We start from the raw sequence: 13,844 nt of genomic DNA, 5'->3' as shown, positions 1-13,844 counted from the left end.
AAAGACAGAACATTTATTTGTTGCTCGTGATATGAATTGGTTTAGACCAGAGAACTTTCCTATGAGATTTTGTATTACTTTGAGCGTGTGAGGAGACTTCATTTTCATGATTGCTCATATCTTTTCGGGGTTAGCTTCGATCTCTCTATAGCTTACAATAAACCCCAAGAACTTCCCTGAACATACCCCAAACACACATTTTTCCAGGTTTAGTTTCACTTTATACTTTCTCAACAGCTCGAAGGTCTCCTCTAAATGTAATATGTGCTCAACTGGATCTTTGGACTTTGTGATCATGTCATCCACATATACCTCTATTATTCGCCCAATCAATGGTTTGAAAATCTTGTTGACTGATAACTCTATGAAATGAGAGTTATTACATCAATTCTAAACTTAAATCAAGATCACTTAGAGAGCAAATAAGGTGTTTTATTACATTTTAGTTATATTTGGCATAAACATTCATTTTAGTTGAGTCTTAATAAGTTTTGCTTGAATCACAGTAATTTGTGCTCAAAACATGTGCATAATTGTAGGTTTTCAGAAATTCTTAATTCATGAAGGGATGCTGAGACATTAGACTAGCAAGAGGAGGAAAGAAGATGGCCGCAAAAGAAGTAAAGCACAATCGGGAACAGTGCAGTGTTGTAGCTGTTGTTAGAGCAACCAGTGCTGTAGCAATTTGGGAGCACTGAGGGAGAAAACTTAAGTGCGGGTCAGCTGCAGAATTGTGATCTGTATGTTTTCTAATTTAACTCATGCACGCCCATGAACTTTTATTTACCTTAGTTTGCAGTATAAAATGAGGGCGCGCACCACATAAAACGGCGGCAAAGGAATTATCATTAATACATTAAAGAAAAAAAAGGAAAAGAAGATCAGAATTGAAGATAACGGCTTCAGCAGCATTGAGGAATCCTGCAGAGTTATTTGGATTTGCTTTTTGCCGTTATCAACTTATACTTTTCTTCTTTTTTTGACCGTTCTGATGTATTCCGTGAACAATATATTGATGTTTGTTTTTCTCATTCAGAATATGAACTTGATTTGCTTGTAGTTGAGTGACAAACAATCTAATGGGTTCTTGACTGTTCTTATGTGTTGTTATGTCATTGCTGTAGCATTTTACTCTAGTAGTTATTATTAATATAACTGTTATTTCGGTTGACCACCCATTTAATAGTTCAAATTAAAATAGAGCCGCAAAAGGGCATGTCGTAGCGGATATTATTATAGTATTACTTGATCTCAATTTAAGTTTCCTAGATTAAGTTATCTTGAATCCCATAAGGGCTATACTTGAAGTTAAGATTTGTGACACACTAGACATAGGTGCTCACCTTGTAAGGTAGAGAGACTAAAAGGTTATAAGGTCATATCATAAGTAGATTAGCAACTGGTTATTGCTAATATATTTAAGGGTATGAGAGTTCCAATACATGACACCTGAGGATGCAGATTAATTCTGCCCAGTGCTATAGCACTTGCCGTAACAACTAGTGTTAACTTGATGAAAAACAGTTAGCCCATAAGGAGAGTTTGATCATTCAACTACCATAGTCTCAATTGAATCTTAGATACATTTAATTTAGTTTATTTTATTACGGTATTGTTTTACTTTATTCTCTCACCATCATCAATTACGATAAAACATACTTTACGTTTGTTAACTTCGGACTTAAGTTAGTTTGCACTATTGTGATTGCTATAGCATTTCAAGTGACATCAATCCCTGTGGAGACGATCTTGAATATTCATCACTTTATTACTTGTTGTGTATACTTGCGCATTGGCATCAGTAGCATTTAATTATAAAATTTACCAATATTGACCAACCTCTGGTACGTTGCACCACATTCTTAAGGCCAAAAGGCATCACCTTGTAGCAGCATAAACCAACATTTGTAATAAAAATAGTATACTCCTCGTCATACTCAAACAATTGTATCTGGTTGTAACCCGAGAAAGCATCCATGAAACTAAGCAGACCATGACCGGCTGTTGAATCAATTAGTTGATCAATTTTAGGTAACAAGAAATTATCCTTCAAGCATGCCTTGTTGAGATTTATGAAATCCACACACATTCGCCACTTTCCATTCGACTTATTCAATAGAACAACATTGGAGATCCACTCGAGATACTCAACCTCCTTCATAAACCTACTCACAATAGCTTCTTCACCTCAACGCTTATGGCATCGTACTTCTCTTGATTGAAACGCCTCCTCTTCTGCTTCACTGGTAGAAAATTCTTCTTAATAGCTAACTTATAGTAGGCGATCATAGGATCTACTCCTAGCATGTCACCCTGTGACCAGGCAAATGTATATGTTTATAAACAGTGCAACAACTTTTTCTTTAACCTCATCTTCTAGATTTGACCCAATCTTAACAGCTTTTTCTAGATCTTCTTGCTTTATACTCATTATTTCAATCTCTTCAACCGACCCATGCCTACCCTTTTTAGCATCTCCTTGGGCATCCGGCGAGGTGATCTGCATTGTTTCCATTGCTGATGTTGTATAGTAGGTCTGGGCAATCCTTTGATCTCCCTTTACAATACACACAACACCATTAACCCGATATCTAAGAGCTAAATAATAATTAGATATTACAACTCAACTAACTCTTAAGAAAAGTCTGCCCAAGATTATTTGATATAGGCTATCTTCATCAACTATCACGAAATCTAACATCATGATCTTTTGAGATGGAGTGGAGCCTATTGTGACAAGCAATTCAACCACACTAAGAAGACTCAACATCCCCCACTAAACCCCTTCAAGGATGCGCTAGTGCTCTCCAGCTTTAGATCTATAATACTTATTTCATCCAAGGTCGATTTAAATAAAACGTCTATCGAGCTCCTAATATCTACGAGTATCCGGTGGAACGTTTTGCTTGCAACAACAGCGCTAATCACCAGAGCATCTTAATATAGGTGCAACACCCTCTCCTCATAATCATCAATCCATATAATGGGTACATGTCTGGTCTTCACTCACTTCGTAGCTGGTACGTTAAATAAGACATCATTGCTCGTCATCGCAAATCTTGAGTAGTTCTTCTTGGACTTGTTTGAATCTCCGACCAAAGTTAGGCCTCCCGCAAGGACTCTAACTGTGGCCTGTTCATCTTTAACATCTCCAGCATTCTCTTCTATTCTAAACTGCAAATCTGCTACTAGATGAGCGCCATCAATGAAACTATCCAAATATTTGAGGCCTCAACACTGCATTGTTGTATGTCCATGGGTGTTATAGAATTCATAGAATCTGCTTCTATCTCGGTTATTGGCCATTTTTACTATTGGGATTGAAGGATATAACAAGCCACGATCTTTGATCATGTGATATAGTTCTTCTAAAAGGACTTTCAAATGAGTATATTATTTGTACATCGGACTTTGGACGATCGTCTACATAGCCCTGTCCTTGGGGAACCCTCTATGTGTGTGGCTAGGTGATGAGGAGTTTGGTCTGTTAAATCTGGTGTCTGGTGGATAATGAGCTATCGGAGCATTATACTAAGGGTGCTTATACGGTTGGTTAGGTTCTCTCTATTGATCGCCACAGAGAGATCGAGGAGGTGGGATCCTACTGTGCTGGAAGTGAGTTGGCCTCTAACGGGGCTGATAAGGGAGTGCTCGACCACCTGGTCATTCGCTTAAGGATGGTTTAGCACTTCAGTTAATATGCCCACCCACTTTTTCGACTTTTTTCTCTTTTTTCTTCAAGTCCTCGAGTTGTTCAACCTACAATCTCGCTATCTTTTCTTCTTCGATTTCAATGTCTTTCTTCGTCTGCTAAGTACGATTGTATGGCGGGATTTCTTAAGTTATACCAGAGACGCCCTATCTTTACCCTATCTTTAAGCCCTTTCAAAGCTTGTAGATGGTTAAAGACTCCAAGGTCAAGAACAACGCAATCATACCTATTTAAAAACTCCCTAAGGGTCTCATTCTTTCCCTATTTAATCCCCAATAACTCCATCATATCATTTTTTAGAGCTACCGCCTAGCAGAATTGTTCTACAAATTCTCGGCATATCTATTCTAAGCTTTTGATACTACCTCGAGGTAATTTTCGGTACCACTCCCACACACGCCTTTCCAAAGTTAACGGGAACACTCTACACCTCTAGGCTTGCAAACCTTGCACCCCCGTCATATAATTAAAACGCTCAATATGAACTAAGGGATCACTCTTCCCAAAATATTTGAGGTTAGAGAATCGAAAATCCTGTGGAATTACTGTGCTCATGATTTCTTCTGAAAGAGGCGATTTATTGTTGATAACTCTATGAAATGAGAGTTATCATATCATTTTTAGACTAAAATAATGATGACTTAAACAGAAAATTACATGTTTTCATTGCATTTTAGTTATATTTTGCATAAACATATAGTTTAGTCTATCTTTAATCAATTTTGCATTATTTTAAAATAATTTTGTGTGCTTGAATTATGTGCATAATTGTATGTGATTGGAAGCTCAAATTTCAAGGAAAGAATGCTGCTGCAATAAGCTTGCAAAAGGTGGAAAAGAACTTGACTACAGAAGAATTGAAACAAATTTAGAACAGTGCAGTTGTTGTAGCCGTTACTGTAGCATCCGTTGCTGTAGCAATCCTAGAACAACGACAGAGAAGATTTCGCGAGAGATACTCAGAATATTGCGATTTGCAGTTTCCTAATCTAGAAGATACAAGTCCTAAACTTTCGTTTAACCTAATTTTCAACTATAAAAGGAGCACACATCATAAAGAAAAAGGAGAGCCGTCACCCAAAGAGAAAAACCACAAAGAAACAGAAGAAAAATAGAATTCAAGAGAGAGGTTGAAGGCTGCACAAGAGGAGAATTTACATAAATCAATCGGGAACTTAGTCCTTCTTATTCTTCTCTTGTTTTCTTGTTTACTTTTTAGTTGTGAGGATGTCTTTGATGGCTGAAACTTTGTTCTTTATATTTCTTTCGCAAACCATGAATTAAATTTATAGGTGGTTGAGTGATAAACAATATTGATGGTTTATTGACTGAATATATGTGTTGTTGCATATTTACTATAGCATTTTATTTTATAGTATTTATTTCTATTTATTATTTCAGCTGATCAACTATTTAATGATACTAGTTAAGAAAGAGCCACAAAAAGGCCTATCTTAGTAGAACATATCAGAACAATACTTGATTTTAGATTGGATTTCCTAGATTGAGTTTTACTTAATTTCAAAAAAGTCATACTTAATTTAAAATTAGTGATGAACTAGACATAGGGATTCACTTTGTAGGGTAATTAAAACCTAAACGGGTAATACTATATCTTATATTGGCATAATAACTTATCACTATTAGGTTGCATATAGATATAATATTTCCAACATACAACAGCTGATGATACATAAGGATTCTGCCTAGTGTTGTAGCAGATACTGTACCAATCGAGCCAAACATTAGAAAAATAGTCAAAATCATTAAGAGAGCTTATTCACTCAACTACTCTATTCCCATTGATTTTATTCTCGTGTGTGACGTGAAAAATTATTTATTGTTTTTATTTTTAATTAAAACAAAACTACACTATTGAAATTGCTTTAGCAAATCTAATAACATCAATCCCTATATAGACGATCTTGAATACTTATTATTATATTACTTGTTGTGTACACTTGCACATTGACACCCATAATATTTGAATTAATTACAACAATTGCCTAGTATAATTCTGTAACTTGGTGCCTTCCGCCGCCCTTGCAGCTCGTCAATCACCAAAGCTAATCTACGCAATTTCCCCCTCTAACTCTACAATGTTATTTGGGTTTCGTGCCACGACCTGGTCACATTCTCACTCTATATCATTTAGGTACTGTCTCAATACTCTCCCTAGCACATGTTCCTCTCTCTGTGTTTAATTGGCTCTTATTCTCTCCTAGCTGGTCTTCCACCCAAATACTCTTATCACTACGGAGCCGAACCTTTTCATCATGGCTCCATTCACCTTGGGTAACTCCATTACTAGGGCTAAAGACATCGGGGTTTTCTGCTTGGAATTTCGCCCCAACTCCTCTCTACCCTTCCCTCAATTCTTGAAGGCCAGCAGTGAGGGCCTCTATCTGTTTCCTAATTCTCTCTATTTGCTCGCACATCAACGTCTCCCTTTCTTCATTTGTCGTATCCTGTGAAACAGTAGGTTCAATCACTCCAGAATTAGTTCCATGGGCTTTGTTTCCTCTGAGATTCATTTTGCTTGTCCTATTGTCAATTTATTTGGTTGCCAGCAGCTTTTGGTAAGCTCCCCATAGACGACGCTAAAGTGTTGATGCTGAAATCTAGTCGAGTTTATGATAGCAACTAGGTTGCCTCATCAACACTTGAATTTGTTTTGATGGGGAATTGCTAATTGTTGTTCTGATGGAACTGGAAACTGTCGCCTTACTTCGTCATTATGTAGAACAATAGAAAACTGTTAGGGGGCGCTGAATTTTTTCCAATGAAAACCCTCGAATGCTCAATTCAGTAATCGAGTTTTCTTGTAAGCAACTAATATCACTCCTCTCGTGATCTTAATTACTTTTTTTTCTCTTTTTCTGGTTCAGAATTGATTTCGCTTTTTAAGTAAACTTCTCCACCTCGAAAAAAGTCCCATTTTTAGGATTTTCCAAGGTTCTTATAGGCACCTGAGATTATCATGTCTTTTTCAATGTGCGGTTGTTACTAGATTAAATGTGCTGCTTGAATTATGAGTTAATGTATTTGTTATTGTGTAGTTATTGAGCTGCAGTTATAATGCTTGGACGTGCATAGACGTTATGGCCAATTTTTCAGGCGGTGCTCAACGATCCGAAAATAATTGAGGCCTCAAGATCAAAGGACCTGATTCTGGTCTCCTCGCAGAATTTTGGTCGTCCCTACACATGCGACTTGATGTCCATTTTTAAATGGTATGTTTCGGTCCTCTTAATTAGTGAAACCAATTATTTGCAACAAAAAAATATATATCTAAATGAATTTACCGGAACTTGTGAAATTGAAAAAAAAAGAAACAGTTAACAAAATATTTTTAAAAAAAATTATTTACATAACAAAATTCTTAATTAAAAGAGAGTATTAATAAAAAAATTAATAGGTTCAAATATCCCCACCCTTTAAGATGTAAATGGCCTTACCATAGTCATTCTATCTTTTGAATTTCAAATTGCTTGTGGTTTTTATCTCGTGAACCCCAATAATGTACACGCGCCAATTGTCTCACTACTACACCATCTCTCGTAATAACTTTGATGGGTTATTTTTAGAAACCTCCCCTGAGGTTTAGTGTATTGACAGTTGGATAGAAAGTATTCATATAATTACAGGGACCTCCCCTGACGTTAGTATTTCGTTAAGTGGACCGTCAGTTGACTATTGAAATTCCAAAAATGCCCTTGCCGTAAAAATATATTTTTAACATAGAGGAGGTTACGCTCTTAACGTAGCCTTATTAGCATTCATTTATGATCCTTTGTTCTGCATTCATTTTTTATCCTTTGTTCTGCATTCATTTTTTATCCTTTGTTCTTAGTCACGGTATATAAGCCCATCCTTACCAAACAAAATTTTAGATCAAACATGCTTAAAGAAAATGGATAATGCAGCATCTAAAATAATTTTAAAACACAAAACAACAAATACTCCACATTTCAAAGTAATAAAAAAATAAATAATCGTAGTGCAAATAGATTAAACCTGAGCAAATTTATAGGCATTAAGAGTATTCTCAACGGCGACTTTCCTCTCATCACCAGTCTTAAACTCAGCCAAGTTAAGCAAACTCATGTCAAAACCAAAATTAGAATTTAGAAAGGAAAAAAACAGAATTGAGAATCAATTTATTTTTTGGGAGCGCGTGAGTGATGAGTTTTGGAATCTAAAATGATATCAAGTTATGAAGTATTTTTGGTGTAAACGCAACAGCCATGAGAGGAGAGTGACGAGAAACTTCCAAAAAGAGGTGAAAAAAATAAAACAAAAGAGGAAAAGGCCAAAAGGAAAAAGACTCAAAAAACAAAAACAGAGAGGAGACGCAAGGGCAATCAAGCAAGCAGACAATCTTAAACCTGAGTAGATAATCACCCTTCACCTTTAAATAAAACACCTTGGAATCGGCAGCGAGAGCGGTGGGAACCAATTTCTGGTCCAATAATTTCAAGATCCCGCCACAAATCTCCGTCAACTCGGCTTCGATCTTCGATCTGTACTCCTTAATCACGGAGACATGGTCCTGGTTGCCGTGCGACTCGTCCTAATGCTCGATGGAGGACACGATGCACCAGGAGGCACGCCGTGCGCCGATGACGTTCTTGTAGGCAACGGAGAGGAGGTTCCTCGCTGGTCGAGGCAGAGACGATGACTTTTTCCATGTATTGGACCATCTCCTCGTACCACTCGGCTTGCTCCGCAAGTTTTGCCATGTATACGTTTTCTTCCCGTGGAGAAGGGGCTGCCATTATTCCGTTCAGTTGTCTTTGTATTTGTTTGAATTTTGTTTTTGTTTAAATTTTAAATTTATTTTTACGTATTTACCCTTTATAGTAACGTTATACGTATTTTTGTATTAACGTTAGGGGAGGTCTTTGAAATTACATGAATACTTTCTATCCAACTGTTAATACACTAAACCTCAGGGGAGGTCCCTAAAAATAACCCTAACTCTGATCCATAACTGTGTAAGCTGCAAGTACTTCATGTCAAGATTTTCGCGTAGCCAAGTTTTGGTTTTTCTGGTAATTAAGTTGATTGATTTATACAACTTCTATGGACATTATTTGAGTATGCAACATAGTTAAGGTATACCAATTTCCCACGGAACATAACAAATAAAACAAATTAGCTTGTAATGATCACAAATGGGAAAATTAAAATGAAAGAATGGAAAGAAAAATATTGGGTAAAAATGATTGTGCTGTAGATTTTGATAACATAGCCACCCATATTCATCTTATTATTTACTATTGGAGTTTATTTTTCTAATATATTAGAATTTTGATTTTTAAATTTGGATGCACATGCCAACCAGTTGGTAAAATCTCGTATGAAAGTAAGAGTTTTAGGATTCAAACGCCGTTCACACAAATTTCTTTAGACTATAACTTAAAAGAAAAATTATAAACTAAGTGTAAAGATTAGGACTTTTTTTTTAAGTATTATCTTTTAATATTATAGATACATAAGGTTACTAAGGTTCAGATTCATACTATTAATTATCACAGAGCCTAAAGATCTACAGAGTATAACTTTGAAAATATAAGGTAATAAATATGAAATCTAATTCAACTTGTAATAATATGCAAAGAATGACATTGAGTCTTTGTCAATCAAATCTAGGGGGATGGGAGAAATGCCCGGCCCAAAACTCAATAGTTTGGGCCGGGCTTAGCTTGACCTAAGTATGTTTTATTAACATTCAGACCAAGATTGGGCTTCACCTACAAAATTCAAGTATAAATATATAAAAAAATTTAAAAAAAAATGTTTTACTTTAATTAAAATAGAACAATTATTTGACCCACCCATAACTTATATTTAAAGTTTAAAATACTATAAATTTATAAATATAATGAATTTTTTTTAATATAAAATATAAAATTCTGACTCTAATGTCCGACCCATCCCATGCGAATCCTGGCGGACAAAAGCGATGCTGGGGCGGGACTCGGGCTTTTCCAAACCCAATCCAAGCCCCAACATTTTATCATCCATAATCAAATCTTCACTTGGTGAGAAACCCAAACAACTCGGCCATTGATTGTTTGGCTTAAAGGAAAGTCTTTATAAAAACACTAGCCTCTCAATTATTTCTTACAAGCCCTAGGCCACGAGTAATAAGAACTGTTTTAAATGCCATTCAAATCCCACGAAGTTTGTATTTATACTTATCCTCAACAAGTAATCAAACTACATATATTCATAGTAACACAATCATTTTCTAATGGCAAACCTTAAAATGTCACCTACAACATCAATTGCCGACGATAACCTCCTCTTCAATAGTCTTTCATTTGACAATTTATCATACAGGGTCCAAGTTAGCAAACAACTACAGCTTCCATTTTTTTGGAAGGCCAAATTTGCTGGCTCACAAGAGCCAAATACCAAACTTTTACTGGACAATATTTCTGGCCAAGCACGAGAAGGTGAAATAATGGCGATTCTAGGAGCTAGTGGCGCCGGTAAAACAACTCTGATGGACGCTCTTGCGGGCCGCATAGAGAAAGAGAGCTTGCAAGGGGCTGTGACTTTGAATGGAGAAGTTTTAGAGTCAAAGCTTCTGAAGATCATATCTGCTTATGTGATGCAAGATGATCTTTTGTTTCCAATGTTAACTGTAGAGGAGACCCTTATGTTCGCCGCGGAGTTCAGGCTTCCACGCTCTGTCACCAAGACCAAGAAACAAGAAAGAGTTGAAGCTCTGATTAGTCAACTCGGATTGCGAAGCGCAGCAAAGACTTTTATAGGTGATGAAAGACACAGAGGCGTATCAGGAGGAGAACGCAGGCGGGTTTCAATTGGAATCCATATAATTCATGACCCAATTCTCTTGCTCCTGGATGAACCCACATCTGGGCTTGATTCAACGAGTGCATTTATGGTTGTTAATGTCCTGCAGCGTATTGCAAAGAGTGGAAGCATCGTGATCATGTCTATACACCAGCCAAGTTACAGAATCTTGAGCTTGCTAGACCGTTTGATCATCCTCTCACATGGACAGAGTGTGTACAACGAAACACCGAGCAATCTTGCACAATTCTTTGCGGAATTTGGGCATCCGGTTCCTGAGAATGAGAACAAAATAGAGTTTGCTCTGGATTTGATGCGTGAGCTTGAAGAGAGCTCTTCAGATGGAATCACAAGCTTAGTTGAATTCAATGAGTCATGGCAGGTCACCAAAAAGAATGGAAATAAAGTCCCGGAAAACGCCAACGTTTCACTTAAAGATGCCATCAAGGCAAGCATTTCAAAAGGCAAACTAGTCTCTGCTGGCGAAACTATAAGTGATGGTTCAAATTTAACATCATCAGTTCAAACTTTTGCCAATCCTTTTTGGATTGAAACGATAGTTATTTCAAAAAGATTGCTCACAAACTCAAGAAGAATGCCTGAATTATTTGGAATTCGCTTCGGGTCAGTTCTTGTCACTGGTTTTATCTTGGCCACACTTTTTTGGAAACTCCAAGATTCCCCAAAAGGGGCGCTAAAAAGATTAGGGTTTTTCGCATTTGCCATGACCACAATATTCTACATTTGTGCAAGAGAAATCCCTGCACTTCTTCAAGAACGAGACATATTCATTAGAGAAACTTCTTACAATACATACCGCCACTCGTCATATGTATTTGCTCATTCTCTCGTCTCAATGCCTCCCATTACCACCCTCTCTATCACCTTCGCGGTAACAACCTTTTGGGCTGTTGGCCTTTCCGGTGGGTTCTCTGGGTTCCTCTTCTTCTTCATCACAATCTTTGCTTCATTTTGGGCTGGAAGTTCATTCATGGCATTCATTGCCGGACTTGTGTCCCATATTATCATTGGTTTCACCATTGTGGTTGCCATTTTAGGTTACTTTCTTCTCTTCTGTGGATTCTACATTCCTCGCGATGAAATTCCTCCGTATTGGATATGGTTTCATTACGTTTCTCTAGTGAAATATCCATTCCAAGGTGTTCTACAAAATGAATTTGGCGATCCCTCGAAATGCTTTGTTAGCGGGGTGCAGGTCTTTGATGACACACCATTCGAAGGTCTCCCTTTTGATACGAAGATCAAGTTATTAGAAAACATGAGTAATGTGTTGGGTCATAACATTACAAGCTCGACATGTGTGACCACTGGGATGAAATTACTGGAGCAGAAAGGGGTAACGGATATCAGCAAATGGAAATGTTTCTGGATCACCGTTGCCTTTGGCTTCTTATTTAGGGTTTTATTTTACTTCACTTTGTTGTTTGGGAGCAAAAATAAAAGGAGATGATACGTTTGCTCGCGTCAAATAATTTGCATGATAATTAATTTGTTTAGTTCCAAGTTTCTTTTTCTGTCTTAAATGCAAGATTTTAAGTTCAAATTTATTTTGTCTTTGTATCATCAAATTATATGTTGTAACTCCTCGTTCTCTCCATATCAATAAGCTTTTTCAATTCGCAGAGCCAGGCTGGTTATTGGCTTATGTAGCTTTAACGTCCTTATTAAGCTTTTTAATTTGTGCTTATCCGCGAATCACATGTTTTTGAATTTCCTTTTGTTGACTTAATTTGAGCTTGTGCTTATGCATATGAATCACATGTTGTAACTTCTCTTTCAGTTTTGTTTTAACCCCGATTTTTCCAAGAAACAAACACCCCAACACTTTAATACTAACTCCAAGGATCAAACAAAGATCAAGAAACAAAGAATTAAAACGCGAAGTGAAGCTTCATTACTCAAGAATCCATGGTTACCAATTTACAGAGATCGTTACAGAGAACGAAAGGAACAATCTTTCTCTCTCTACAATCATCTCTCTAAAGGATGCTCATTAACCAGCCTTATAAAGGCTGTTTAGAAGCTAAACAAAGTTGCCCATATTTTTTTACCCGCCATTTCTAACTAACTTAACTTCTTAAGTAATCGTAAACGACGGCTTTTTCGTTTCATCTGTCGCTCACGAGGCCGCAGACGCAATGTCATCCTCCTCCATACGACATATCGGCCGACAATCAAAACGCAACATGGAAAGTCGTCCAACCAGTTCGAGTTCACTTATTCAACATCTATTCTCTATCCATATCAATTAGCCTTAATTATTATCGCAATTCATTGATTTGTTTGAAAGTTGTAATCCTACTGTGGCATTGGTCGGTTCAATGTTGGATAACAAAAGTTACAAAATTTTATTAATATTAAGCGAATTTATTTACTATTGTTAATTTAAGAAGATGAACTCTTGAAGTTCAGGTTCTGGTGGCATATGATTAGTGATTCCCCCCCCCCCCCCCTTTTTGTAGCTAGTTTTTTCAACCCTAGCTTGAAATAACTTTTGTTTTGTATCAAAGTTCAAACTTTGTTTTCTGTGTTTTGAATAATAAGAATTCTGGGGGGAAAAAAAAGCTCAAAACAATGGATTCGTAGTTGCTAATTAAAATTATAAAATAAGATAACATAAAATTTAATCACACAACTTTTAATTTTGATTTGTTCTATCTAATCTTTGTTGATTTTTTAATACATAAATTTACATTACATGTGTGTGTGTAATTGAAATGAAACTTCCTCCAAATTGGCTGGTATTGAAAGTAAAGATTAATTGGCAATGATTATTCTAGCCAATTGCAGGAAGTTTCTTATTAATAAGTAGTCTTCTTAAAACTTGGCGAAGGGCTTGGTTTCTTCGATAGTAGCCAATTGCAAGAAATTTCTTACCAATGGACACCTATTAGTTCAGGTATGCCAGTACTTCTTCCGACCTTACAAGTTACAAGTATGTGATTTCGAATCGTAGAAGCAAGTAATCGTAGATATGCTCATATATTGCGTAACGTTTTTGTCGTTGTGATCAAGAAGGCAATACCAAAAATGCCTTTAGAAATATCAGAGACGTGTTCACAACTTTGATTGTGTGTACTTGTAAAAATCTTAGACGTGATAATGGTATAATAATAGGGTACGATGACAGTACAACAGGTGTCATTCATCAAAAAGAAAAATTCGAAGGGAATTCAAGTTTTTGGTGCGGTCGCCCTGAAATTGAGAAAGTTGAATTTTATTAAAATAGTTATAAAAATACAATTTTTTTTGGTGTAATGGGTTGAATTTAATCTAATTTTTT

The 13,844-nt window shown here is 36.5% G+C and overlaps 1 protein-coding gene and 1 pseudogene across 1 annotated transcript; one reads left to right on the top strand and one right to left on the bottom strand.

The window, feature by feature from the left end:
- Nucleotides 1-7,804: 7,804 nt before the first annotated feature.
- LOC127903033 (14-3-3-like protein) lies at nucleotides 7,805-8,490 on the bottom strand (annotated as a pseudogene).
- Nucleotides 8,491-9,891: 1,401 nt separating this feature from the next.
- LOC102630055 (ABC transporter G family member 20-like) lies at nucleotides 9,892-12,195 on the top strand. Its single transcript, XM_006480460.4, has one exon. It carries the CDS (start codon nucleotides 9,972-9,974, stop codon nucleotides 12,009-12,011), a length of 2,040 nt encoding a protein of 679 aa, XP_006480523.1. The 5' UTR covers nucleotides 9,892-9,971; the 3' UTR covers nucleotides 12,012-12,195.
- Nucleotides 12,196-13,844: the final 1,649 nt, after the last annotated feature.

This window comes from Citrus sinensis, chromosome 6 (genome assembly GCF_022201045.2).
Source record: "Citrus sinensis cultivar Valencia sweet orange chromosome 6, DVS_A1.0, whole genome shotgun sequence".
In the NCBI taxonomy this organism is placed as follows: Eukaryota; Viridiplantae; Streptophyta; class Magnoliopsida; order Sapindales; family Rutaceae; genus Citrus; species Citrus sinensis.
This window is presented reverse-complemented; position numbering and strand designations above follow the sequence as displayed.

Bases quoted from the DNA above. Each gene is read 5' to 3' on its own strand.
- LOC102630055 (XM_006480460.4), top strand. From the start codon at position 9,972: ATGGCAAACCTTAAAATGTCACCTACAACATCAATTGCCGACGATAAC.